Source organism: Castor canadensis, chromosome 13, assembly GCF_047511655.1.
Source record: "Castor canadensis chromosome 13, mCasCan1.hap1v2, whole genome shotgun sequence".
In the NCBI taxonomy this organism is placed as follows: domain Eukaryota; kingdom Metazoa; phylum Chordata; class Mammalia; order Rodentia; family Castoridae; genus Castor; species Castor canadensis.
In genome coordinates this window covers 32,928,402-32,956,239 of record NC_133398.1, presented here as the reverse complement: position 1 = coordinate 32,956,239, position 27,838 = coordinate 32,928,402, and the positions used below count along the sequence as shown (strand labels likewise).

Sequence of the window (27,838 nt, the reverse complement as noted above, 5' to 3'; positions counted from 1 at the left end):
TATGTGACCACAAAGCCACCACTACAAAAGATTCTTCAAGGGATTCTGCACACAGAAAGTGAAACCCAACATAACCATGAAGGGACAGGCAGCACCAAACTACAAGAAAAGAAAAAGCAAGAAAGTAGAGAGTAACCTCAACTTAAGTACACACAATCAAACCTTCAAACAATTAAGACAACTAAATGACAGGAATCACCACATACCTATCAGTACTAACACTTAATGTTAATGGACTTAATTCACCCATCAAAAGGCACCATTTGACTAAATGGATTAAAAAGGAAGATCCAACAATTTGTTGCTTACAGGAGACCCATCTCACTGACAGAAATAAGCATAGGCTTAGGATGAAAGGCTGGAAGAAGATTTACCAAGCCAGTGGCCCCCCAAAACAGGCAGGAGTAGCAATACTTATCTCTGACAAAGTAGACTTGAAACCTACATCGATCAAATGAGATAAAGAAGGACATTCCATACTAATAAAAGGGGAAACAGACCAAAAGGAAATAATAATTATCAACCTATATGCACGCAATGTCAACGCACCCAATTTCATCAAACATACCCTGAAGGACCTAAAAGCATATATAAACGCCAACACAGTGGTTGTGGGAGACTTTAACACCCCATTATCATCAATAGATAGGTCATCCAAACAAAAAAATCAATAAAGAAATCCAAGATCTAAAATATACAATAAATCAAATGGACCTATTTGATGTCTACAGAACATTTCACCCAACTTCTACACAATTATCATTCTTCTCAGCAGCCCATGAAACCTTCTCCAAAATAGATCATATTCTAGGGCACAAAGCAAGCCTCAGCAAATATAAGAAAATAGAAATTATACCATGCATACTATCTGATCACAATGCAATAAAACTAGAACTCAACAACAAAAGTAAAGACAAAAAACATGCAAACAGCTGGAAACTGAATTAACTCATTACTTAATGAACAATGGGTCATTAATGAAATAAAAGAGGAAATTAAAAAGTTCCTGGAAGTCAATGAAAATGAAAATACAACCTACCGGAACCTATGGGACACAGCAAAGGCAGTCCTGAGAGGAAAGTTTATAGCCATGAATGAATACATTTAAAAGACTGAAAGATCCCAAATCAGTGACCTAATGATACATCTCAAACTCCTAGAAAAACAAGAACAAGCAAATCCCAAAACAAATAGAAGGAGAGAAATTAAAAAAATAAGAGCTGAAATCAATAAAATAGAAACCAAAAAAACCATACAAGGAATTAATGAAACAAAAAGTTGGTTCTTTGAAAAAATAAACAAGATCGACAGACCTCTGGCAAATCTGACTAAAATGAGGAGAGAAAAAAACCCAAATTAGTAGAATCAGGAATGCAAAAGGGGACATATCAACAAACACCATGGAAGTCCAGGAAATCATCAGAGACTACTTCAAGAACCTATATTCAAATAAATTTGAAAATCTTAAAGAAATGGACAGATTTCTAGATACACATGATCATCCAAAACTGAATCAAGAGGATATTAATCACCTGAATAGACCTATAACACAAAATGAAATTGAAGCAGCAATCAAGAGTCTCCCCAAAAAGAAAAGTCCAGGACCTGATGGATTCTCTGCTGAATTCTATCAGACCTTTAAAGAAGAACTGATACCAACCCTCCTTAAACTGTTCCACGAAATAGAAGGGGAAGGAAAACTGCCAAACACATTTTATGAAGCCAGTATTACACTTATCCCAAAACCAGGCAAAGACACCTCCAAAAAGGAGAACTATAGGCCAATCTCCTTAATGAACATTGATGCAAAAATCCTTAACAAAATAATGGCAAACCAAATTAAACAACTCATCAAAAAGATTATTCACCACGACCAACTAGGCTTCATCCCAGGAATGCAGGGGTGGTTTATCATACAAAATCAATAAACGTAATAAACCACATTAACAGAAGCAAAGACAAAAACCACTTGATCATCTCAATAGATGCAGAAAAAGCCTTTGATAAGATCCAACACCATTTCATGATAAAAGCTCTAAGAAAACTAGGAATAGAAGGAAAGTACCTCAACACTAATAATGAACAAACTGAAAAAGAATACATGAAAATAATTCCATTTACAATAGCCTCAAAAAAAATCAAATACCTAGGTGTAAACCTAACAAAAGATGTGAATGACCTCTACAAGGAAAACTATAAACTTCTGAAGAAAGAGATTGAGGAAGACTATAGAAAGTGGAGAGATCTCCCATGCTCATGGATTGGTAGAATCAACATAGTAAAAATGTCGATACTCCCAAAAGTAATCTACATGTTTAATGCAATTCCCATCAAAATTCCAATGACATTCATTAAAGAGATTGAAAAATCTACCGTTAAATTTATATGCAAACACAAGAGGCCACGAATAGCCAAGGCAATACTCAGTCAAAAGAACAATGCTGGAGGTATCACAATACCTGACTTCAAACTATATTACAAAGCAATAACAATAAAAACAGCATGGTACTGGCACAAAAACAGACATGAAGACCAGTGGAACAGAATAGAGGACCCAGATATAAAGCCAGACAATTATAACCAACTTGTCTTTGACAAAGGCACTAAAAATATACGATGGAGAAAAAGCAGCCTCTTCAACAAAAACTGCTGGGAAAACTGGTTAGCAATCTGCAAAAAACTGAAACTAGATCCATGTATATCACCCTATACCAATATTAACTCAAAATTGATCAAGGATCTTAATATCAGACCACAAACTCTAAAGTTGATACAGGAAAGAGTAGGAAATATTCTGGAGTTAGTAGGTATAGGTAAGAACTTTCTCAACGAAACCCCAGCAGCACAGCAACTAAGAGATAGCATAGATAAATGGGACCTCATAAAGCTAAAAAGCTTCTGTTCATCAAAAGAAATGGTCTCTAAACTGAAGAGAACACCCACAGAGTGGGAGAAAATATTTGCCAGCTACACATCAGACAAAGGACTGATAACCAGAATATATAGGGAACTTAAAAAACTAAATTCTCCCAAAACTAATGAACCAATAAAGAAATGGACAAGTGAGCTAAACAGAACTTTCTCAAAAGAAGAAATTCAAATGGCCAAAAAACACATGAAAAAATGCTCATCATCTCTAGCAATAAAGGAAATGCAAATTAAAACCATACTAAGATTCCACCTCACCCCTGTTAGAATAGCCATCATTAGCAACACCAACAACAACAGGTGTTGGCGAGGATGTGGGGAAAAAGGAAATCTCTTACACTGCTGGTGGGAATGTAAACTAGTACAACCACTCTGGAAAAAAATTTGGAGGCTACTTAAAAAGCTAGACATTGATCTACCATTTGATCCAGCAATACCACTCTTCTGGATATACCCAAAAGACCGTGACACCGGTTACTCCAGAGGCACCTGCATACCCATGTTTATTGCAGCACTATTCACAATAGCCAAGTTATGGAAACAGCCAAGATGCCCCAATACTGACGAATGGATCAAGAAAATGTGGTATCTATACACAATGGAATTTTATGCAGCCATGAAGAATGAAATGTTACCATTGGCTGGTAAATGGATGGAATTGGAGAACATCATTCTGAGTGAGGTTAGCCTGGCCCAAAAGACCAAAAATCGTATGTTCTCCCTCATATGCGTACATTAGATCAAGGGTAAACACAAGGTGATTGTTTTATCACAAGATAAAACCGAGAGCACACAAGGGAGATATGAGGATAGGTAAGACACCTAAAAAACTAAATAGCATTTGTTGCCCTCAACACAGAGAAACTAAAGCAGATACCTTAAAAGCAACTGTGGCCAATAGGAGAAGGGGACCAGGAACTAGAGAAAAGGTTAGATCAAGAAGAACTAACCTAGAAGCTAACACACATGCACAGGAAATTAATGTGAGTCAACTCCTTTATCTCAATTACCAAAAACCCTCATTTCTTCCTATTATTGCTTATACTCTCTCTTCAACAAAATTACAGATAAGGGCAAAATAGTTTCTGCTGGGTATTGAGGGGGTGGGGGGGAGAAGGAGGGGCCGGCGTGGGTGGTAAGGTAGGTGGTGGGGGAAGAGGGGAGAAATGACCCAAGCATTGTATGCACATATGAATAATAAAAAAAATTAATTAATTAAAAGAAATTAGTCTCCTAGTCACTCTACCCATCAAACTGCCTTTTATCTGCTTTATTATACCACTCACCACTACCCATCACTATATTGATAGGGTTTTTTTTTTAATGTTTGTTTTGCTTTGTTTGCTTTTTTTAGAATGTAGCCTCATCTATTCTGTTCCCAGCATCACAATAGTACCTAGCCCAAAAGTCTCCATTTTTCCAGGCATCCCAGGTTTGCTCATGGATCATCCTTTAGGAAAGAGACACTGTTCAAGGCATTACAGAGACTTAACACTTAGAACTTGTACAGCCCTCTAAATTGTCAGCATTTCTAATTCAAGCCTCAAGAATGACAGCATAAGTGAAACTCTACAATGGAGTCACATAGGCAGGGATCAGCATAGCATTAAACACAGAGACAAAATTACTCATTAAAACCCGTTAGAAGGCACCAAAGTGAAGAAACTGTTTTTTCTCCAATGTTGAAATGAGTCAATGTTTCTTAAATTAAACCTGAGAAAGTAGCTGGCTTGCATTTGGAGCCATACTGTATGAAAAAATGCACTTAAGGCAGCCAGATATGTGTGCTTTAAGTACTTACTATGCTGATTCACAGACCAGCCAAAGGAATAGCACATGAAACCAGCTGAAGAACAGTAGACTGACGTAGCCACTCACATGATCTTTTAGGGGCTTGTACTTACAGAGTAGGTTGGTGAGTCGAGTCGCCTATATCATTTGCCTATCATTTTTTGTTCTCTTGCTCTCAAAAGAGGAATAATTAAACTAGAAACTGACAATATGATACCATTTCAGACCAACAGGATGGGAAGGAAGAAAACAATGAGAAAAAAAAGTAGAAGGAACAGGGGAAAAGTATGAGTAATACATATGAGTAGAAAGGAAGTTGGAAATCCATAAAAGTGAAAAATACATGAGAGAATCCTTAAGATTTGGACTGCATTTAGCCAACAATGGTGGGGAACTTACAAGAGGAAAAAATGCATAGACAGTAAAAAGGTGAAGTGTTAGTGTGCTTGTCACACTCCTTTGCTTCCTTTTTAGCTTTACACGCCGCTGCCCTTTCTGGCCACGTCAGTACCGTGAAGTTATTGTTGGGAAACAAGGCTCAAGTAGATGCCACTGATGTCATGAAGCACACTCCACTTTTCCGAGCCTGTGAGATGGGACACAAAGATGTGATTCAGACACTTATTAAAGGTTAGTTCATACCAGTTCTCCTATCACGTCACTCACAAAAGGTAGGAATTCTTGCATACTGAGTTTGAAGTACAGCTTCACAGGACAGAGAGTCATGTGGACAGAAGGAAGAGGAAGAATGCCCTCCTGGCACCAAGAAACTCCCCTTCTACTAGCCCCACCTGTTGGTAGTTGTGAGCTACTGGAAAAGTCACTTCACTTGCCTGGTCCTTGGTTTCATTTGATGTAATAGGGAGTGCTTCCTGCCTTGACTAACTTACAGGCAAAACTCTTAAGTCATCAATGTACAGGAAAGCATTTCAAAGAGATTAACGTTTTAATCTCTTTGAAGTTCTTTTTTAACTTCAACTCTTTTTTCTTTTTTTGTTTTTTCTTGTACTAATTTCGATTTTTTATGAGTGCTATCTATATTAGACATTTGTATCATACTTTTGCTTTTTCAGGTGGAGCAAGGGTAGATCTAGTTGACCAAGATGGACATTCACTTCTACATTGGGCAGCATTAGGAGGAAATGCTGATGTGTGCCAGATATTGATAGAAAATAAGATCAATCCAAATGTGCAAGATTATGCAGGAAGAACCCCTTTGCAGTGCGCTGCCTATGGGGGATATATCAACTGCATGGCAGTGCTCATGGAAAACAACGCAGACCCTAACATCCAAGATAAAGAGGTAGAAATTGGGGTCTTTTCTATCAATCTGTTTATGGTATTCTTCTTTATTATAATTTAAATAAAACAATGATTTACCACATGAAGAAATCAGCCTCAAATATACCTGTTAAAGAATCCATCCATTTTTTATTCGCTGATGTTTTTCTTCTAGTACCTATCTATATCTATATATAACTTAACATAGTCATAATATAGACTAGGAATAATTTTACAGCTTTTATAAAATACATATGGCATATGTATGATATGTATATAAATATATATTGTATGATTTAAGCCACTTTTCCTTTTGTTCACTTAAAATTATCATCAACATTTTCTCACTTGATCTATAACCTTTTTTCATAATCACGAGTGCTCAATATTCCAAAATTCTAAGAACTTTATGCTATACCTCATTCAGTACCTACAACAACATTCACATGTAAAACAGTGAGGAAATTGAAACTGATACAGTTTAAGTATTTACCCTAAAATGATGACTTTCTGGGAATGGGAGAGTCAGAATGCAAACTATGCCTTTAACCCAAATTTTAGCATTAAATAAGTAACCTATTGGTGGACACTTTTCTGTTATTACAGATAATGTTGTAGGAATCATCTTAGTGCATTTATGTTTTTTTCTTTTGAATTATTCCCTTTGAGAATAATTGTCCATGAGTAAGACTATTGAATCAAGGCAACAAATGGTATATGAACATGATCAGCTGTGATATATACTGCCAAGCCGATTTATGAAAGATACTGATTAATCTTTACTTCCTACAGCTAGATATAATGTATCAGTTTCTCTCAATTTAGCCAGCATTGACTGGGGGGGGAGGGAGGGGTGCTAATTTATTTTAACTTTTAAAAATATTAGCATAAATTATGTTTTCCAAGTCAGAAAATAAAATTCCCTATTAACTTATTGAAGTTTTTATCAAGATTGTTAGTATATATAAAAATAACAAAGAAAGCTATGTAAATTATTGTCATTTCCTTGTATTATTACGAATGCATCATATATAATTTGATATACCTTTTATATTTTACCAAGTTGCCGATGTCTTACATAAGTAATATGTTAAGCTCCTTTCCAGTTCTTTCAGTTTTTATGTGTAGTATTCTGGATTATCTATATAAATAATCTTGCTCTCTGTGAGTAACATTTTTATTTTTCATTTCCAATCCTTAGGCCTTTTGCTTCTCTGTCTTCCTTTTTTTGAAATAGCTAGGGTCTCCAATACAGTGTTGAATAGAATTGGTAATACTTGGCATCCTTAACTCATTTTGGTTTCTCAGAGGTCAAGCTTTCAATATTTCACCATTGAGTGAAATTATATTTGTAGTTGCTAAGAGTTACATATCATAGATTTTTTTTCAAATGCAATTGATGCAACCGTCAACAAGAACATATTATTTTCTTCTCTTTTCCGTTGACATACTGAATTATATTGGTTGATTGTTTTTCGGATGTTAGACCTCTCTTGCATTTCTTGAGTAAGCCTCACTTATGAAGTATTATGCACTTTATATATTGGATTTTATTTGGTAATATGTTAAGACTTCTCAGCTTATGTTTATGAGAAAATTTAGCCTATAATTTTCCATTCTCATGTTGGGCTTGTCAGATTTTGGTAACAAGGTATACTGACCTAAACAAAAGTATTAGGAAGTAGTCCCTCTTCTTATCCCTATAACAAGCTTACACAAGATTAGTGTTAATTAATTCTTCCTTAAAAATTTAGGAAAATTCACTGTTGACGTCTTCTAGTCTTGGGGTTTTCTTTGTGCAAAGTTGTTAATAATTCATTCAGGTCCATTAACTATAAGGGCCTCATGTTTGCTAGACAGGTGCTCTGTCACTTGAACCACACCCTTAGCCCTTTTTTGCTTCAGTTATTTTTCAGGTAGCGTCTCATGTTTTTACCTGGAGCCAGTCTCAGACCAAGATTCTTCTACCTACAGACCCCTGATAGCTGGGATCACAGACGTGTGCCACCACACCAGCTTGTGTGTTGAAATGGGGTCTTGCTAATTTTTTGCCCCTGCTGACCTTAACTTTCAGACATCCTGATCTCTACCTCTTGAGTGGCTGGGATTACAGTAGTGAGCTACCACCCTGCAGCTTCATGCTTTCTTTATCATTCATAACACTGAATTTTTTTGTAAGATTATAAGCCACGCATTTTATTAAACTTGACTCGGTTTGGATTTGTCTTATGTTTCCTCAAAATCAGATTCAAGTTTTGCATTTTGGAATATTACATGAGTAGTTTTGTTTGTTTGTTTGTTTGTTTTGTTTCTGGTGTTCTGGGCTTTTTTTTTTTTTTTGCTGGAAACCTGTTTCCAAGGTCCCTTAGAGCAACCTACACAAACAAGAGGCTGCATACACTACCAAGGAGGCTGCTGTCTGCAGTCACTGCACACCAGGTGTTCTTGGCTTTGAACTTAGGGCCTCACAGTTTCCAAGCAGGCCCTACATAAGAACTATTGATTCCTTCTCAGGTATCACGTCTGGTGCCATGTGATGTCCTTTCATCATCCTGTTATGGTCACTTAGTGAAGACACCATCAGTTTATTCCACTGCCTACTTAATAGTAATTTGGGGGGATAATTACTTTTGTTTTTGAGTTAGCATAAATACACAAATGTCCAAAATTCCTTACTCCAAGTGCACTTGATTTTTGTTTGTGGCTGTAGGGAAGAACGGCTTTGCACTGGTCCTGTAACAATGGATACCTTGATGCCATTAAATTGTTGCTAGATTACGCTGCTTTCCCTAATCAGATGGAAAACAATGAAGAGAGGTAAGCCACTGACAAAAATGAGTGTACTGTTGTTCATCTCACATCCTTTCTGCCAGATTAAAAAAAAATCTTAAGTTTAGGTAGTGGTTCAGAAATAAGTATATTCATGAGGAGACACTGCACTAAGAAATCCTGAACCAGAAGAAAAAGCAACAGTTCCATGCAGTGTTGATTTAGAATCATTATAGCTGTTCAGAGCTTGGCAAGTTCTCATTCTGCATATGAGGAAAGAGGCCTTCTGCCTTGAGGATAGCGTAAGGTCAGTGAAGGCCTGGATGACGAGGACCAGGAATTCAGCCTAGGACAGCAGACTGGGTAATATAGTCAAGAAGTTTTTCTTGATAGAGAGGTTGTTATCAATTAGTGGGCAAAATGGCACTGCCATGCAGCATGAAAACTTGGACAAGCCAAGATGAATCTTCAGCATTTAATTTATAAATAAAGCTTTCTTGAATAATGTAAGATTAGGCCCAAAGTGAAGTCTAAGCAGGAGAGATTCTTGTTGGTCTTGGATCTAAGAGGAGTCTAGTAATTTACAGATAACAACTACATTTGTGATCAGACTTTACTATCTGGGTCCCTCCAGCCCAGGTTTTCAATTAGTTTTCACTATTTATGGAAGTGCTATGACCCTATCCCCATCTTCTAAGTCACTTTCAGTTTTTTCTCTGTTAGCAGGTGGGGAACGTTACAGAGAAGAAAGAAATGCTTCTCTGGTCCAACTACTTCAGAGGAAACAGGTCCTCCTATCTAAAACCAGCCCCCCTGCCCATTCTTTCACTACCTTTCTCATCAATGAGAAAACTAAAAATGTCTCCCTTTGTAGCTCTAAAGAAAAAAAAAATCATACCACATAAACAAACAGAAAGGAAAGATTAAAAAAATCCTAATAATTACTGATGATTTGTTTCTATAAAGAACTTATTGTATATAACATTATTTACTGCACAACTGCTATTTTTTAAAGAAACAATGAAAAATGTATTTTTTACAAATCATTTCCTATTTACATGCTAAGCCTTCAATTCCAAACTTAAGTAACTGCATAAATTAAGGTGCTTACTGCCTCCTAGAATAAACTTAATTACAGACCAAAAGACTAAAGGAAAAAATCCTCCTAAGTATACTTGCCAATCCGTAAATAAAAAGAGACAGTGGTCATATCCCAGTCTCTTTTAATGTTTCATCAGCAATGCACCTTGATGTACAAATGTCATAGGCTGGCATTGCCTTTTATGTTTATTGACATTCTGGTTTAGGCATTCTACTGATGCCATCATTCCATTCCCACATGGCAAGTCCAATTGTATCTTATCTCTTGTCTTTATCTACATTGTTTCATGGATGGTTACCATCAATGTAGTGCTCATTTTTGTTTCTCATGCACTGACCCTAACCAGTTGATAAACCTTATAGAGACATAATTTTTCCAGCTTCGACTGGCTTTCAGTCAATAACTATCTGACAGCCACACTCTAACACAAAGCGGGATATTCATAGTACTGGAATGTTTCTAAATTGATTTGGGATGAAGAAAGATTAAGGAATAATAATAACAATGTGGGCAGTTGCTCAAACAGTAGGTATAGACTTCAATCTTAAAACCTTTCTAGATGTTTAGATTACGTCTCTTTAAATCAAAAATTGACTGAGAACCCTAATTGGAATAAACCTCCTGCAAAAAAAGACATTTTTGTGAAAATTGGGGAAATGGGATTATAAAGTGGCAGTAGAATTTACTAAAGGATTTCTGTTAATTTTGTTAGTATAATAATTACCAAGGCTATGCCTTACTGATTACAGATGAATACTGAAATGCATAGACATGGAATAATAAGAATTCCAAGATTTCTTTTGAAATACTTCAGCCAAAATTAAGAGGTTAGAAAAAGAAAATATAGAAAAAAAATACTGTTTCTTAAACCAGATTTTGATAATCCTGCTTACATACTATGTAAAGAACACTACATATTAATAATTATATAAAAATAATTAAGCTTACTATATATATATAATTTTTGCAGACTGGTTTTAGAAACAGTTCCATTCTATGGGAAACTTACTCAATAATTGATAAGAGGTGTTATGGGAAGATTACTGAAGGGAGTTATGTGACATTAGCTCTTCAACATTCTGTAGAAACTATAGTTATATAACCATTAGCAAATGTCTTAACCTAACTGAGTCTGTTTAAACATTTATAAAATGAAAGTGTTAAACTTATCTTTACTATCATATGGTTCAGTTACTGATTTTTTTTTCATTAGTGAAAATACAATCATGAAAAGCACTTCAGAATATATTGCAAAATTTTTAGACATTTCTTTGAATTCAAAATGTCATTGACTTATAACTAATAGGTACCTCTTTTGGTCCCTGAACAAGAGTGGCAAGTTGAGGTGCCCTAAAATGAGATTCTTAATGTCAGCATTCGGGGCTTTCATAAGGTAACTGAATACAAATGTTGTTGTTCAACATATGCTCTGAATTCAGTGTTTCCTTACTAAAGCAACCAAACCACCCTTATTCTAAGACCTCTTCCTTTTATGTCTTACTGTGACTGGTAGGCAATTTTCGAAGAGATAATTTTTCAAACCTCTAATCATTGTATGATTTTTCTGAGTCTAATCGTGCATCACTATAATCATCGTTTTTTCCACCTCATAAATCAGCTGGTGATTTCCTCTAATACTTCTGATTGCACTGACTTGTCGCAGTCATCCAGAGAGGACTCAGTGGGAAGTCATTAGGTAATCATAAACACTAGTTTGGGTCCTATAGAAATGATATTTATGATAGACAACTGAGGTATCTCAAACCACACTACAGTGTGGGTCCTGCAGTAATAACAGTAATAGCTGACATTTATTTTCCTTTGCAGCAGGCATAACGCAATCCTCTTTATGTTCATTATTTCATTTTCTCCTTATTAACTTGCTCAAATATAAGGAAAGCTAAGGCTTAAAAACATCAAATAAGTTGTTTAAGAAGAGCTGGTCATCATTAACATCCCTGGGGGAATACGTTCCACTTCAATTTTTGTACTTTTACTCCTTTTTGAATTCTTAAAGCATGTAGCATTTTTACAAAGTATTCATTTTCCTTTAGAAAAGGAAGGCTTAGTGGATTTTGCCCTACAAAATATTGTTATTTTTATAGTCATATTTGTCAAGCTCATTTTTGAGTTTTGAATTTTGTAGCTTTTCTAGAAAAGACTTCCCACTTCTATACATTTTCAATTTTCCATGGTTATCTTTTTTTTTTTTTTTTGGAGTTCTGTCTCTCATTTTCCTTTTATTTTAGACTTTCATGTTTTCATTACTGTTATACCCAAACACACATAGTATCTCAAGTACTGAAATGTGCCTGTTCTTTTTATTTATTTATTTTTTCTTTTATTTATATGTGTATACAATGTTTGAGTCATTTCTTCCCCCTCCATGGTTATCTTATAGTACTTTCATGATCTCTTTTAATATTTAGATCTTTGCTCCATCCAGAATTTATTTTGATGCAAGATGGGATATAAGAACCTATTTTCTCCCATTTGGCTACTTGGTTGTACCAACACTATTTATTTAGTTCCATGATTTTCTTCAGTGATTTCAAGGGCCATCCTTATTCTATACATAGAATAGTATAGTTTTTATTTTATAAGCATGAATCATGAGCACTCATGGGCTCAATCTTAGCAGTCTCATAGATTTACAGTTCTTTTTCAGATAGGAGTAGGGAATTACTTGGCAGGTGGGAAAGAAGGGAAGTGACTATGTGTTCCCAGTGGGCACCAGTTTTTGAGGCAGTTGCAAAATCCAGCAATTGACAAGCTCAACAGCACAAAGCACCTAATGCAGCTTTGTTTTTTATTCCTCAAAGAAAAAAGCAGCAGCCCTGGGGAACAGTTCACATCTTAGAATGAGGTTTCTTTCTGCTGCATGATATTATTGCCAGTTTAACTGTGCCTTGAAGTACACTCCATTTTCAAAGCAGCCTTCCTCCCGCTTACAGGTACACACCCCTTGACTACGCTTTGCTTGGTGAGCGCCATGAAGTGATCCAGTTCATGTTGGAGCATGGTGCCCTGTCCATCGCAGCTATACAAGATATTGCTGCCTTCAAGATCCAGGCTGTGTACAAAGGGTACAAGGTCAGAAAGGCCTTCCGAGACCGGAAGAACCTCCTCATGAAGCATGAGCAGCTGAGAAAAGATGCTGCTGCCAAGTAAGTGTAAGCGGAGACTGGGTCCTCACAGCTTAGATTGGGGGAGGGAGTCACCTTCTTCCTTGTGCCCACTCCTGCATCTGCAGAGGACTGCGGCTGCAGTGAAGAGTGAAGGCCAAGCCTCCACTTGGTGGTCACTCCTTATAAATTAGTCCCTGATGTTGTAGCCCAGGGACAGGCCACCGGTAGGTAGCTGGGGTGAGACTGCTGCCTAGAGTAAGATGCAGAGATAAGCACTCTTCTTGCCCTTCTACTGTTACTAGATAGGCAGTAGATAGTGAATCTACTGTTACTAGGTGAGTATAAGTCTAGTTTTGATTTGATTAAAGCAACCAAATGTATAAATAACTGACTCTCCCCCACCTATTCCTGGGGTAACTGTATTTGGTATATATAATTTGGGGAACATCTGTGTAGGGTTTAGTGCTGTTCAAATTTCAGGCATCCGCTGGGGATGAATAAGAGGGGATACTGTACAATATTCCATCCCTCATAGACAGCATTTACCTGCAACTGAGGATAATTTGTCACATATATTACCTATTATGGTTGTCATCCATATGCAGAGATACAAATACAGTTGTCTATGTGCATAGGCGATTGGGACCAAGGACTCCCTCAGATACCAAAAGTGGTGGATGCTCAAAACTCTATATAAAATGGCAGAGTATTTTCATATAACCTATACACATCCATGCATATGCTGTAAATCATCTCTAGGTTACTTATAGCACCTAATACAATGTGAATGCTATGTAAATAGTTGTTATACTGTATTGTTCAGGGAATGGTGATGAGAAAAAAGTCTATTCACATGCAGTACAAATGATACTGTTTTTCTGAATATTTTCAATCCATGGTTGGTTGAATGCAAGAATGCAGAACTTATATATATTCAGAGAGCTAACTATAAAATACTTTATTCAAGAAATATTGATTGGTAGCTTTCTATACATACAAAGCCCTGGGGCTAGAGCCTGTGGAGAAAGTGGTGACAAAAAGTAAACACCATGCTTCAAAGACTTCACCGTTTTGGAAGTGAAACAAAGGGTGGAATATATCTACAAAACAGCTGTTTGTGTCTGTGCACATTGTGACTTCAGCACATAATGCCTTGATTGTAGATCCTGCTTTGTTTGCCTTTTGTTGAATGTTTGTGTTAGGTGGGAGTTTTTTAAATGTCAACAGCATATCGCATTAGCAAACACAGATGCCTCTGATGATGAAGATGCAGATGTCAGGCATGTTCTTATTAAAGTCTAACTTCCTGGCTATGTCTTGAGTGTTTCCAAATCTCGAGTCCTTCCATCAAATCTTGATTTCTTTCATTTCTTGCCCACAAGGGGGAAAATAAGTATAATAAGACCCACTAAAATAATAATACTTAAATAACCATGAAAATAATAAAGCAAGATAAACCACTTTAGTCAGAAGTTAAAAACTACTAACCATGTCAGCCCCCAGTGGATAAAACTGACAGAAGCACATTATTTTCTGTGACATTGACACTGCCGAAGTAGATGGCATCCTAGGAAATAATACCTTGCACTCTCCTCTTACTGAAGCTTTCTTCTCTTCACTTTTGCCAAAGGATCTAGTATTAGCAAAATCCTTTACACACCTCTTTATATTAGCCTTCTTATAAAAAATTCTCTGCATGTGGATGACAACCATAACAGATAATATATGTGACAAATTATCCTCAGTTGCAAGTAAATACTGTCTATGAAGGATGGAATATTGTACAGTATCCCCCCTTATTCATAGAGGATACATCCCAACATCCCCAGTGGATACCTGAAACTTGAACAGCACTAAACTCTGTATAGATGTTCCCCAAATTATAAATTATAATAGTTCAATTTACAGTTTTTAGACCTTAAGACAGTGCAAAGTGATAATGCCTTCAGTAGAAACTATTTCAGATTTTGAGTTTTGATATTTTCCTGTAGGGAGTGGAGAAGCCTAGTCAAAATGCAGCACAGCTGCTTTTCCTAAGTTGTTTACAGTAGGAACACAGGTTCCTCTTGTTACAATGTCACAGCCCTCCCCAAGAAATGTTGCTCCACCTCCTTGTTTACCATTGGATATAAAAGACTCGCTGAAGTAGTACACAAGGTTTTTTAATGGGGGATGGATTGATTGGTTGGCTGCTGAGTTATGCTAGAGATTAGAGGAAACATGGGACAGTGCAAGTCTAATGGGACAGTGCAAGTCTGAGCATGGAGACTTAAAGCTAACGAGAGAACATGGGACAGTGCAAGTCTAAGGACCAGGACCAAGACTTTAAAAGTTAGGCTAATGCAGTTTTTAGAATCGACTGCTGTTGTTTGTCTGCAAATCTGAGCACCAAGACTTTAAAGGGAACATGGGACAGTCCAAATCTGAGGGCAGAAACCTTAAGAGAGATTAAAGAAAACATGGGACAGAGCAAGTCTAATAAAAGAGACTTTAAAAAATAGAAAAGAAGCAAGGTTTTAAAGAATTGTAAAGGAGTAAGGCCTTAAACAATAGAGAAGAAAAGAAGCAATGAGGCTGTTGTGCATCTCCATCTGAGCGCTCAACACTCCTGGCCCCAACTTTATGCATGTCTGTCTTCTATCGTTTGTCCTTTCTTCATCTCCCGTCACCCCAGCTAGGTTCAGGAGGAACAGAGAGCATGAGAAAGCTCTCTGTATTTTCCCAGGCTAGTCATTTTCCATATGATACTTTTTCATAATGCTGAGGCAGCAGCAGTGGGCTCAACTCCCACTCACCCACACAATCATGCAGGGAAGTAACTGATGCTCTACAATGTCCTGGGTTGCTGAGTTATCATATTCAGTCAGTTAGGAAATTTTGAAGTTACTCTGGGTTTTCCAGGATATAAGGATAAATTGAGTAGTATTTGTAAATACTATGTTTTTTTTCTATTCACATATATGATGATAAAGTTTATTTCACAAATTAAGGACAATAAAAGATTTAAGTCTGGTGTGGTGATGCATACCTATAGTCCCAGCTACTCAGGAGGCAGAACGAGGAGAGTTGTGATCTGAGGCCAGCCTTTGGCAAAAGCGTGAGATCCTATCAAAAATGAACTAAAGCAAAAAGGGCTGGGAGTGTAGCTCAAGTGGTAGAGTGCTTGCCTAGCAAGTGCAAGGCCCTGAGTTCAATTCCCACTACTTCCAGGAAAAAAAGAAATTTAAAACAATATAACAAAATGGAGCAATTATGATAGTATGCCATAATAAAAATTATGTGAATGTAGTCTTTTCCTCTCAAAAATCTTACTGTAGTTTCACCTTTTCACTTAAAGGAAACACTATATAGTGTCTCTTTGACATATCCAAATCACCAACATTACCACCCTTGTGGTTTAGGGTAAATAACTGTCACTTGAACACAAGCACTTTAATACCTCAACAATCAATTTGAGAACCAAGATGGCTACAAAATGACTAATGGCAAGTAGCATATATAGCATGGGTATGCTGGACAAAGAGATGATCTGTGTCCTAGCAAGGGCTCTGCAGGATAGCCGATTTCATCATGCTACTCAGAATGTCATACAATTTAAAACATATGAATTGTTTATGGAATTTTCCATTTGATATTTGGTCCAGGGTTCACAGAGGGTAACTAAAGCCAAAGAAAGCAAAATCACAGATAAGGAAGGACTACTGTATTTCCTTTTACTGATATTTCCATGAATTCCAGTTTAATGTGTGAGAATCTTTTTTCAGAATTCAGTCATATATATCTGAATATGAGCTGGAACTCTACAAAGGCAACACAGCTGACTTTGTATATCCCCCAAAAGGAGCATATTAATGCAAGCACATTCCAGTTTGGTTTTGGAGAGAGAGAGCCTAGAGTGTTCCTTTCCCCTAGACTCCCTTTCCAGCAGAAAAAAAAGGGAGTAATAGAGTAGAAAGACAACTGGATTCAAACCTTGCCTTTGATGTTTTCATGTGATGGCTTGAAGACAGTTTCTTCATCGGTGAAACCAGACATAGTAGACCAGCTGATTTCTAGGCATTGTCTGGATTTGTAGAAATTCCCAAGTCCACAAGTCTGTATCAGTAGTGATGGGTAGCCTCTTCCTTTCCTTTGTCCATGGCACTGCCCAGCGGTCTTATGCTTGGGACCATGAGTTTGGATGAGCATACTGTTGAGTCAGTTCAGAGCCAGAACTAAGAATCAACCTGTGAGAAAATCTTCTATACAGAGGATGGGTTTTTTAATATTGGCATCCTATCTTACTTTATTTCTTTTCCTGACTTGGACTTGTGTGACTCCCAGTCCAGAGGGCTTGGAACACCAAGGGGATGTCTTAGTTGTTACCCCAGTGAAGTTCTCTCTTTGCTCTTAATTTTTAAAAACTCTTTTAGATAGGAGCTGACAAAAACTACAATCTTTTCTACTTTTTCTTAAGTAAAAATTTCTTAACAATTCAACCATCACCTCCAATAGTAACAGTGTAGATTCTCAAGTGAGTTGTTTTCTCTCCATTGCCACCATTTTTCTCCCTACCCAGCCAGTTCTTCCTCAGGTGAAATTTTTAAATAGAGGAAAAACTGATTTAATTTGTTATAATTTTATTTCTCAAAAGTCCATGTCAGTATTTAATTTTGCTTTCAGATTTTGCTTTAAGGGACAAAAATCAGAATGCTGCTGCTGCATCTTTGACAAATGTGGCCCCAGGCACATCATGTCATCTCAATGTCCCCTTCCCATTTAATCATGGTAAGAGGGCAGAAGTTGCCTTCCTTAGAGCGAGCATGTGAAAGGAACTTATTACACTGGAAGGAAAGTGATCTCTAATTTATGATAGAGAAATTGGAAGAGAGAAGAGTTGAAGACATATTTTCTAAGGTATTTTAGAAACTACTATTTAAGAAATACTTATAATCCATTTAAAGGCACTTTAGAATGCTCACTGCACTACCTATGCTGTGCCAAAGGAACATTACTATAATCTACCTGCCAAAGCACAGAGTGAAATGCACACTTAAATAAGGCCATGTTTGTGTTGATCACCCTTTTTCCGCAAAGCTCTTTTTTGCTGGGTTTTATTTCACTCTCTAGTCTCAGATCTCTAACTCTCTGACTCTTCCTTCTCACATCTTTTTAATACCATCTCTACACTGAGGTCAGCCCTACGTTACTCTTTAGACTTGCTCATGCGATAGTATTTTCCACTGAAAAATGTTCCCCCCCCCTTAAATTTTAAATGACAGCCAATGCAGTGGTGCTGACCTATAGTCCTAGCTGCTCAGGGGCTAAGGCGGAGGGTCACTGAAGCCTAGGGATGTGAGGCCAGCCTCGGGATGTGAGGCCAGCCTCGGCATCACAGTAAAACACTATCTCAAGAAAGTATTTTTAGAATTGGAGGAGTGGCTCAAGTGGTAGAACACTTGCCTAGCAAGCATGAGGCCCTGAGTTCAATCCCTAGTACAAAAAAAGGAAAATATTTTAAAAATTAGTTCATCTGTGTGGATAACCTGCCTTACATTCTGACCTCTTGGAGCTCTAATCCCATGGCTTCAATTTCTCACGGGGCATTTACACTTTGCCAACCTTCTGTCACTTACCAGCACTTTCTGACATTTTGTTTTGCATACCCTGTGGTCACTATCACTTCAGAGTCACAGTATGAAATTACAGCAATCTGTCTGTGCCTCCTTATGATATCCTTGCCAGTACTGCCGCCATTAATTCTATTCATTCAAGCTTCAAAACATCCTTTCAGGATCTTTTGCTTTGGTTCTTCATCCTCACCAGTCTAAACAAGGGCATCACTCTTGAATGTCAGCTATGATGCTATGTAAGACCCTCCATCACTTATTTCCATTTGCATCCCCAAGTCTCACTTCTGTCCACTGCCAACAGCCTCTCTGACCCTCATACATGATGTCTCAGCATCCTGAACTTTTCTTCACTTCCTCACTTACTGTGCCCTCTGGCTAGTATAAAAGCAAGTATGCCTCTTAGAGTTAAATAACCAAGTCCAGTTTGGGCCACCCACTTAAAACTTTTGTTATATTTAAGTCTCTTCTACAAGTTGTCTGTGTCCTCAAAAAATCAAGTGACAAGGAAATGTGCCCCCTCAATACAGCACATTCTGTTAGCAGAGGTTCTATCAGGCAAAAATTCTTTTCTCCCCTTTGACTTTTTTTTTTCTTCTGTCTTTTTTTAATTATCATATTATTATGTTGTACTGGGGGTACATTGTGACATTTATAAAAATTCTTACAATATATACTATTTGAATTCACCCCTTTCATCATTCTCCTAATCCTCCCCTCCCCCATTCCTAGAATAGTTTCAACATATCTCATTTTTCCATTTTCATACAAAAGTATACAGTTTTCCCCTTTGTCTTGAAGCTCCCCCTTAAACCATAGAGAAAAGTCCAAATCCTTTTCCATAAACGAACTTTCAGATGTTTAAAGAGAATGTTCATGACATTCCCACCCCTGCTGCAGAAATCATCTGTCTTTGTAATTGATCCTATTGCAGCCTGCTCCCCTGAGCATCTCTACTTTGTCAACACCTCTTTTTGGGGTTTACCTCTCTTTGTGTCTGACTTGCTCACAAACTCACATGACCCATGGGGAATTACTTCCATGGTTCTCCTTATGCCATCCCACTTCTCAAAGCCTCAGTTTCCTATCAGTAAAATGAAAAGAACATTCCTTAATCTGGGATGGTCTTCAGGGCCCCACGAATGCCCTGAGATTGTATGTGGTGTTTCGTATGTCAGAGCCTATGCTAATTTGGGGAGAGAAGAGCTATAGATTTTTTTCATCTCATTCTCAAAGGGGGTGCATGAGTCACAAGAAGATAAAAACCATTGAACTAAATTATCTCTGAGGTCCTTTAAGCTCTAACATTATATAAGTCAGAGGTCCTAAGACAAACAACATTTTTTATTCCCCTGAGATGAAGTTAAAGACCAAGTATTACTATGCCTGTTACTCAGTGACAATGAAGAGATAGAATCTGACAGACCCCAGATAGCAAGTAACAGCAATTGAAAAGGTTATAGCTAAACCTTTTCTGTCTCATGAAGTAAACTGCCTCCTCTGAACTGGAAATGTTCCAGCAGGAGTTGAATTATCATCTCAATAGGATGTTATGTAAGGAATTATTAAAATCTCTTGTGAGTTAAACATTCAGTGAAACCTACGTTGCAGGTCTATGCTCATGCTTCTTTCCTCTGTTTGGAACAAAACTTCCCTCACTTCACTCCTCTATCCTTTTGACATTCCTCATGTGGAGCCTTTTTCTGTGTCTGTTTAATTAGTGGCTGCCCCCTCTTCCCCCTACCCCGCACATTCCCTCATGCTCTACTTTAACATTCACCACATCTGGAATTCCCTGTCTTCAGGAGTATATGGATCGCATTACCCCACTTGATCATCAGTTCCTGAAGAGCAGGGACTGTGTATTATACATCTACATGGCTTCATATGAAGATTTCTTCAGAGATTCACAGATCTTAGAGCATTTGGTGTATAGTAAGAATTCAGTAAATGAATGCTCATTAAACTGCCCTGCAGTGGATCTCAGACCTTACACAACTCATTCATCACTCTAGGCCTTAAGTTTCCTCACCCATCAGATAGAGGCTTGGACCAGATACTTTCTTGGATCTCTTTCCATTTTAATACTTTGAATCCCAGCAAGTGTAGCACTTTAACTTGTTTCCCTCCTCAGGTAACAAACACGCTGTGTCACGCATCCTCATAATGTACTGTAGCGCTTACACATTTGTGCATGTGCTTTTCCAGCTCCCTGCATGCTCATCATGCACATGTCAGATTGCCATTTGACAGGCTCGTGATGAGAAGAGCAAAGAGCCTCACACCTTTAATATCCTCGAACATGAGACGATGACGCTCTTAACCCTTTAGACACAAGCTGCTTACAAGTCTTGGCCCTGCAAGACTCAGAGGACTTTGGGAAGAGCTAATATTCATACTGGCAGTTAGATTTTGTTATTTGTGCCACCTGAGATTATTAGGGAAAAATCCAGCAATTTTATATCCTGATGATTACATTGTTTCTCGTAATTCTGCTTACTTTTACCAAAATGAAAAATTACCCCCCCTTTAAATTTCCTTCATCAAAGAAGTCTCCAGAAGACAGAGCTCCCTTGCATTCTGGACATACTCATCACTTTAAAAGCCTGTTATCCCCTGTTTGTCATGTGGCTGCTTTTATTGGAGACTTGAAAGGGCTGCAGTAACAAAGGTCTGCAGGGACTGACTACAGAATAGCTTCTTGGGATTAAGGAGAGTTGTATGGTTTCCTAAAAAACAGAAATGATTGCTCAAATAACAAAGTCTGATTATCACCGTGGAGTCCCTGTTAATGGCATTGGAACATGTAGAGCCAATCTACACAGCTACACACGTGTGTCTATGCAAAGGGCCAATTCCATTGCCTCAAAGCAGCTCTGCTCGATGTACTGCATGTGGTGCAGTCTAGTTCTCCCTGCCCAAAGCAAGCTGTTAGGTGCCTTAGCACTGCAGCTGCTGATTCCACCTTCTTCTTAAAAGCAGTCTTCTTCCAGACACATCATACTGAATGGTACCTGCTAGCATCCATGTGGAGTCCAGGCGCTGATGGTGACATGCTGTCCAGTTGCCTGTGGACCACAGTGCAACACACACAAGTGCTAGCAGTTGACAAAGATGTAACAAAATCAGAGTCAAATGAAAACATTAGAGCTGAACAGGAGTCAGCACATCCCACCTGGCTATGTCCTTGGTGATGGGACTCCTCAGTGGAAAACTATGAGATAAGCAAGCTTGGGTTCCAGATCAGGGGTTTCTCTGCACAGAAAGACAGACCTTCAGAAGGGGAATTTAAAATGAGTTGAAAAGGTTTTAAATCACAGTGGAGACCAGATATCTGTCTGCTGGGCCTTCCTTATCCTTTGAGACTGACCTAAATAAGCTTTGCTCCTAATTCCATAGTTGAAGAATGTTTGGGAACAGCTTGTGAACTCAGGTTCTCTGCCCCAGCTCATGCTACCGTGTCTGGTGTCCTAGGCCTGTATCTTGTCAGCTTACCCATGGAAAAGCGAGGATGATCATAGTAGATCGTGCAGAAAGTTGGTGTCACTGAGGAAAATCACATTTCTTATCCCACATGGTATAGTCAACAGCTTATATTAGGCATTACTGTTCTCTTAAGCCTTGCTACCTCATGGTATGGTCAAAGGACCAGGAACACCTGTGTCACCTGGGCACTTGTGGAAAATGCAGAACCTGGAGCCCCTCCTCCAGACCTGTTAAACTAAAATCTGTAATTAACAAGATCTGGGCCATTAAAGTTCAGGAGTAGAGGCCTAACATCCTTGTCAATAACCTAAGGGAGGCTTCCTCTGCCCTGGCTCTTGCTCTGTACAGGCTCCCATTTTCACTTTCTCCCACACAATCCTTTCCCTTTGTTCTTTCATCTCCGCCCTCCCTGTCAGGAATTACTGACAAATTTGTCTCCTCCAGAGCAGCCATTTCTTCAGGAGTCTCAGAGCCATTCACCACCTAAGCCATGAAAGTCTTCCCTTGTATCAGCCCTCAGATTTGCCCCCAAGTTATTAAAATGTTTGTCTCAGCAAAGGACAGAAAGAATTAATATAAAGAAAGAACTACTTAGTTTGGAAGCAGAATTGAGAGGAAACTCTGATACCTGCTATTATGATAAAACAACCTCTTTATCTCATTAAAAGAAATCCCAAACTCTGTAGTCTTCTGGTTTCCAAACAAATCCCTAAATCAAGTCAGGATCCTGAGCTACCATACAAGTATTAGAACTGGTCTCTGACAGGAGCATGTTTCACCTGAGGCCATTTGGTAGTCATTGGCAGAAGCAGAACTAGAGAACTTGACTTTCCAGCACAGGGTTCTCTCTACCATGCCCTACTCACTCTACTTCTAAAAGAACTTGTAAGTGGCGAAAAGATTCCCTCCCTGAGTCGTAATTGTGAATTGTCTGAGAAGCAGATGTATATGGGGTATCTGCTGTGTAGCAAAAACACTGATCAAAGATCAGAAGCAGCAAAACAGGATCTGTTTTCCATACTCTGTGCCTTTGCCCAAAATCCTCCTTCCCACTTCTCTGCCTGGCAGAGAAGTGAGGACATCTTTGAGGACCAACAGCTTGGATCTTCTTCATTCCTCCAGACAAAATTGATCACTTCCTCTTCTGTTTAGGCATACTACTGTAACAATTCTTCCACAGTGGGCTAGGTCTCTGTTTAACTAGCTACTACTCCTTTACTACCCCTTCTGGGAAGATGTTTGTCAAGGAAGGATCTGAACTTTCAGTCCTCATTCTGTGTCCTCAGTGTCCAGCAGAAAAGAGACAGAAAATGGGAGTTTTCTCCTCCTCTTTCCCTTGGCACTCCTTACAAATTATTGGCATTGGCCGAACAAGGCCTGCCCTTAGCTCATCACTTCATCCTTCAACTCCTCACACCTTTCTGCTCTGTGCCAGCTTTCTAGGCAACCCTGAACTCATCTGCCTCACCTGCTGCTCTTTCTAGACCTGATCTTTCCTGCCCAGCTCTCTCTCTTCTGTGCTGTTGTTACTCAAGGGCTATCAGCTACTTGTGTATGAGTTTTTGAAAATCGTCCTCTGACTCCTGGGCTTCATCTGCAAAGGGAGAAGGCTTGACTCCTTGGCTTAAGCTCTCAGAGGCAGTATTATAATTTGTAGGTGTGTTTTATGTGTTTTACTCAGTAAAGAGGTGCTCTGCAAGTAATTTTTTCATGTAATCATTTAGGTTTGCAATAGTGTTTTCCAATAAGTAGAATGGATAAGCTTATTCCTGTAATTGTAGTGCTCAGTTGTATTTTGTTGTGCTTTTGGAACAAGAGAAAAAGAGGTGGAGTTTTTGGTAGCTCCAGAAACCACACCCTTGGCAATGTATTGTCGCACTATAAAGCAGCTAGTTGTCTGTCATGTGTGTCTCCATAGTGCAAAGACTGTACTGTAAGATTCCTTTCAGCTCCTTTGAGCTATAAAGCCTGCTATAAAAAGTTGTTTTGATTATATATGAAGAAATGATTTCTGGAAAGTGGCTTTCAAAATCCTTCCTGTGCTGTGCTAGCTCTTCTTAAAATTTCAGGATGCCTGAGGAGGCAGTACTCTTTTAACTTTTTCCTCTTCCTCCTTGGCTTTGCTTCTAGAAAGCGGGAGGAAGAAAACAAGCGAAAGGAGGCAGAACAGCAGAAAGGATGGCTGCGTCCAGATTCCAGCAGACCCCAAGCCCTTCCTTGCCTGCGCAGCCCCAGCAGGCAGAGCAGAGCTCCCAGTCAGCAGCCTCCTGCAGATCGCACAGCCCAGGGCCCTGAGCCCAGAGACAGCAGAGGGTCTCCAGGCAGTTTCCCAGTGAGAGCCCCCCGGAGGGAGCAACATGTTTCCCCAGACCTCCAGAGAACAGAGTCCAGAAAGTCAAAGGGTAGGTGTTGTCTCTGTGAGCCACGACTGCGGCTCTTTTCCCTGGTCTATTTCAACCATTTACATTTCAGGCAGTTACTATGTTGCACTAACCCTGCCATTCTGTGATGGTTTTGTTTGTTCATTTGCTTGGCTTTTTTGTTTCTTGCCATCCTATGGGTTACCAGAACTTTTTTTTTTTTTTTTTTAGGATTCTATCTTGATTTGTAGTGTCTTTGAGTGTGTTTCTTTTCTATAGTTTTGTTGTAGTGGTGGTTAAATGATATGATTATCTCAAAAACTTCATGAGTTTCCTGTGAAGGATTCATTCCATGTTCCAAAAAGTGGCATCCATAATTATTTTCAAACAGATTTCTCACAGTTTGAGCAGCTCAGACCTAGAATTTGTTTTGTTTAGCTGAGAGGGCCTACTATGCACCATCTTTAAATATTATTGAGGTTCTAATGAAGGGATGTATACCCATACTCTCGATTTGATCTTTACCCTAAGGCCAGTTCTCACTATGAGACTCTCGCTGTCTGGAAAGAAAAAAATGCAAAACTCAGAAGATCCTGGGATCTTCATATTTCCTCTGAATTCTACTTCCAAACTGAGCAGTTCATTCTTTCTTTCTGTCCACCTTGTCATCTGCAGCTTGATATTTTCTTCCACCAGTTAATCTCCTGCGCCTCATCTCAGGTCATTAGGTGACAGTTTTGCTGGTTATTCTGCCAAATAAAAAGGTTCACCTTTCTCCAGACTCCAATAGTAATTTTTTCTCTGCTCTCCCAGGCTTCACTCAATCTCTATTGCCCTCCCAGCTTCTGCTCACCAACTAGTCCCGAAGTCAATGCCCAGTTTTTCTGTTAAGTCAGCACCTCTCATTTTTAGGTATCAATTTCTGTGTTGACTATCTGTTGTGCCTTAACAAGCCACCCAAAACTAAATGGCTTAAAATAAGAACAATGTGTTATTTCTCACAATTCTGTGGGTTAGCTGAACTAGCTGGGTCCCCTGGGCTTGCTCATTTGCTAATAGAGGGCTGACTGGCTGAAAGCCCAAGATAGCCTCTTTCATATACTGGGAAGGTGCTGGCTGATGGCTGAGGTGCCTCCTTCTCTTCTCTGAGGCCCTTCACTCTCCAGTCTGTTAGACCATCTTCCTTACGTGTTGTTCTCAGAGTATGGTTCAAGAAAAGGCAGGAGCTGCAAGGCTTCCTGAGGCCTTACGTCACATTCTGCTTCAGAGCAAGTCACACCACCAGCCCAGATCCAAGGGAATTAAGAGGCAGGCTTCACCTCTGCGTGGAGGATATGCCAAAATCACATTACAAAGGCATACACAATGAGGATAGGAAGAATCTTTGGCCATTAAATAGTCTCTCGTAAGAGGAAATGTTTTTCTTACTTCTCTGTCCCTAGCACCTCAAATAAAGGGTATCTGACTCAAAAAATGAAGTAAATATTTGTTGAATTGATAGCTGGGTGGTACTAACTAGGTGTTAGAAATTGGGGATGAAAGACAGATCATTAAGCATAAGACCAAAAAAGAAAAGCATAAGACAAAAAGTATTTATTGGGTATGCTCATGTTTTCCTCAACAGAATCCCATTTTTGTGACAAGAAATTTGCTTCTGCTCAACTCAGTAAGTCACTAATGCATGTATTCTTGTAGTAGATGTGTTTCTGAGCCCATGCTGTGTGCCAGCTGTACTGAATTATCAGTTGAAGCTAGGGATCGTACCATCAAGCTTCTTTCCCCCTTTGCCCTCTACCCCAAGAATTACACTTAATTAACTTCAGGTGAACAATGCTCTTTCCCCTGATCAATGCTCTACAGGACAGAGGCAGGGGAAGGACAGTAATTTCAGACTTCTCACAAGTACACAGGGTAGCGGTGGTTGTGTTAGCCTTATTATAAAATACCTGCAACCATTACATTGCAAGGCCAATCGGATCTGCTGTGGACCTGATCACATTCTGATAGGATGGCCCCAGGTCCTGAAGAATTCAAGCTGTTTCAGTTTCTAATAACTGCTCCTCTTGTTCTTTAATTACACTGCTACTGGTTAGACTTCTGTGACACGCTCGAGTGCATGGCTTTGCAATGATTTTTAAACCATGGGTGACTCATGAAGTTAGTGGATTGGACCAGTCTACAGTATTTTCTATTGTAATCCATTCCAATAGGAGGAATAGAAAATACCAAAGAACACTGCATATTATAAGGATACAAATTTATACCTATGTACATACATGAATGGAGGTGAGTATGTATGTGAATGTGTATGTTGCATATGCATGCACATGAGTACATTGGGCCGCAATCTAAGATTAATTTCTTGCTATAAATCATTGTCAAAAAATTTCTAAAGTTATTGTTCTAGTACAACTCTGAGGCAGAGGAGCTCTCACTCAGTTGAGGGCAATAAATGGTGCCCAAATAAGTGACTTTTGTTTGTAAATATGCAAACAGGATCTCAGAAAAGACTTTGGAGAACAGCTAAAGGACAGGAGGCTGATGAGACCAATTCAGATATAAAAACAGGGAGCTCATTTCATGGGCAGCTGTTACTCTCATTCACCAGCCTTAGAGCCCATACTACAAAGGAAGATAAGGAGACACTTCTAGAATCAGGATTGACCATTGCCCACTGCCTCTCTAGGATGGTATTCTCAGGAAACCCCCACATCATTGGGCAAAGGACACCATCACTCGCATTGTTTGGCCACATAAGGGTCATAGCTGCTTCAACTGACTAGGTCTCAAGCATTGTACACCCAAGTGGCAGGCATCCCAGCAAAACCCAGATATGGGAAATACTGACCACCCACCCCACCTGCCATCCTGTCTCATAGACATGATGAATGCTGGAGCGTGAAGGTCTGTGTCCATAGTTTCTTAGCAAGTGGTTTCTTTCTTCTCTCTGAGTTAACTGCACAGAACTGCAGTGTGTGTTGGCTAAATGCACAAGCTTTGGAATCACACAGCCTGGGTTCACATTTAAACTCTGCCGCTCACTGGATGTAACTGTTGGTAAATTACCTCTACAGCCCTCAGTTTCTTTCTTTGTAAAAAAGAGATGATAATGCCTACCTTAGAAAATAGTAATCACCAATGAGATAGCTATGTAAAGACTGAAGCACAGTGCCTAAAGCTGTGAATGGGCGCTACTCTTACCATTAACCTCATTATTTCAAATGAGGAGCTGGAAGGAGACATAATCTTCAGAAGGATTGCTGTGGCTGAGTGGAGGATGGATTTGAGGAACCAGAGAGTGAAGTGAGCCAGTAGCAGCATATCATATGCATTCATTCTGTCTTGGATAGGTTGAGTTTTGAGAAGATTTGGAGACATGCAAGT

The 27,838-nt window shown here is 38.8% G+C and overlaps 1 protein-coding gene and 1 non-coding gene across 12 annotated transcripts in view; one reads left to right on the top strand and one right to left on the bottom strand.

Moving 5' to 3' along the window:
* The window catches only part of Invs (inversin), a 151,186-nt gene that overhangs the window by 112,948 nt on the left and 10,400 nt on the right, over positions 1–27,838 (top strand). For 8 of the 11 annotated variants that reach the window (XM_074051372.1, XM_074051370.1, XM_074051378.1 and 5 more), the window contains 5 exons: positions 5,194–5,349; positions 5,793–6,022; positions 8,711–8,817; positions 12,808–13,038; positions 24,225–24,496. In XM_074051372.1, the coding sequence (XP_073907473.1) occupies positions 5,194–5,349; positions 5,793–6,022; positions 8,711–8,817; positions 12,808–13,038; positions 24,225–24,496 (996 nt within the window). The remainder of the gene's footprint in view (positions 1–5,193; positions 5,350–5,792; positions 6,023–8,710; positions 8,818–12,807; positions 13,039–24,224; positions 24,497–27,838) is intronic. The other 3 variants (XM_020166884.2, XM_020166882.2, XM_074051379.1) reach the window with 1 other exon arrangement.
* On the bottom strand, positions 8,348–8,482 carry LOC141415966 (small nucleolar RNA SNORA70). The gene has a single exon (XR_012440908.1). It is a non-coding gene; the product is annotated as a small nucleolar RNA SNORA70 (small nucleolar RNA).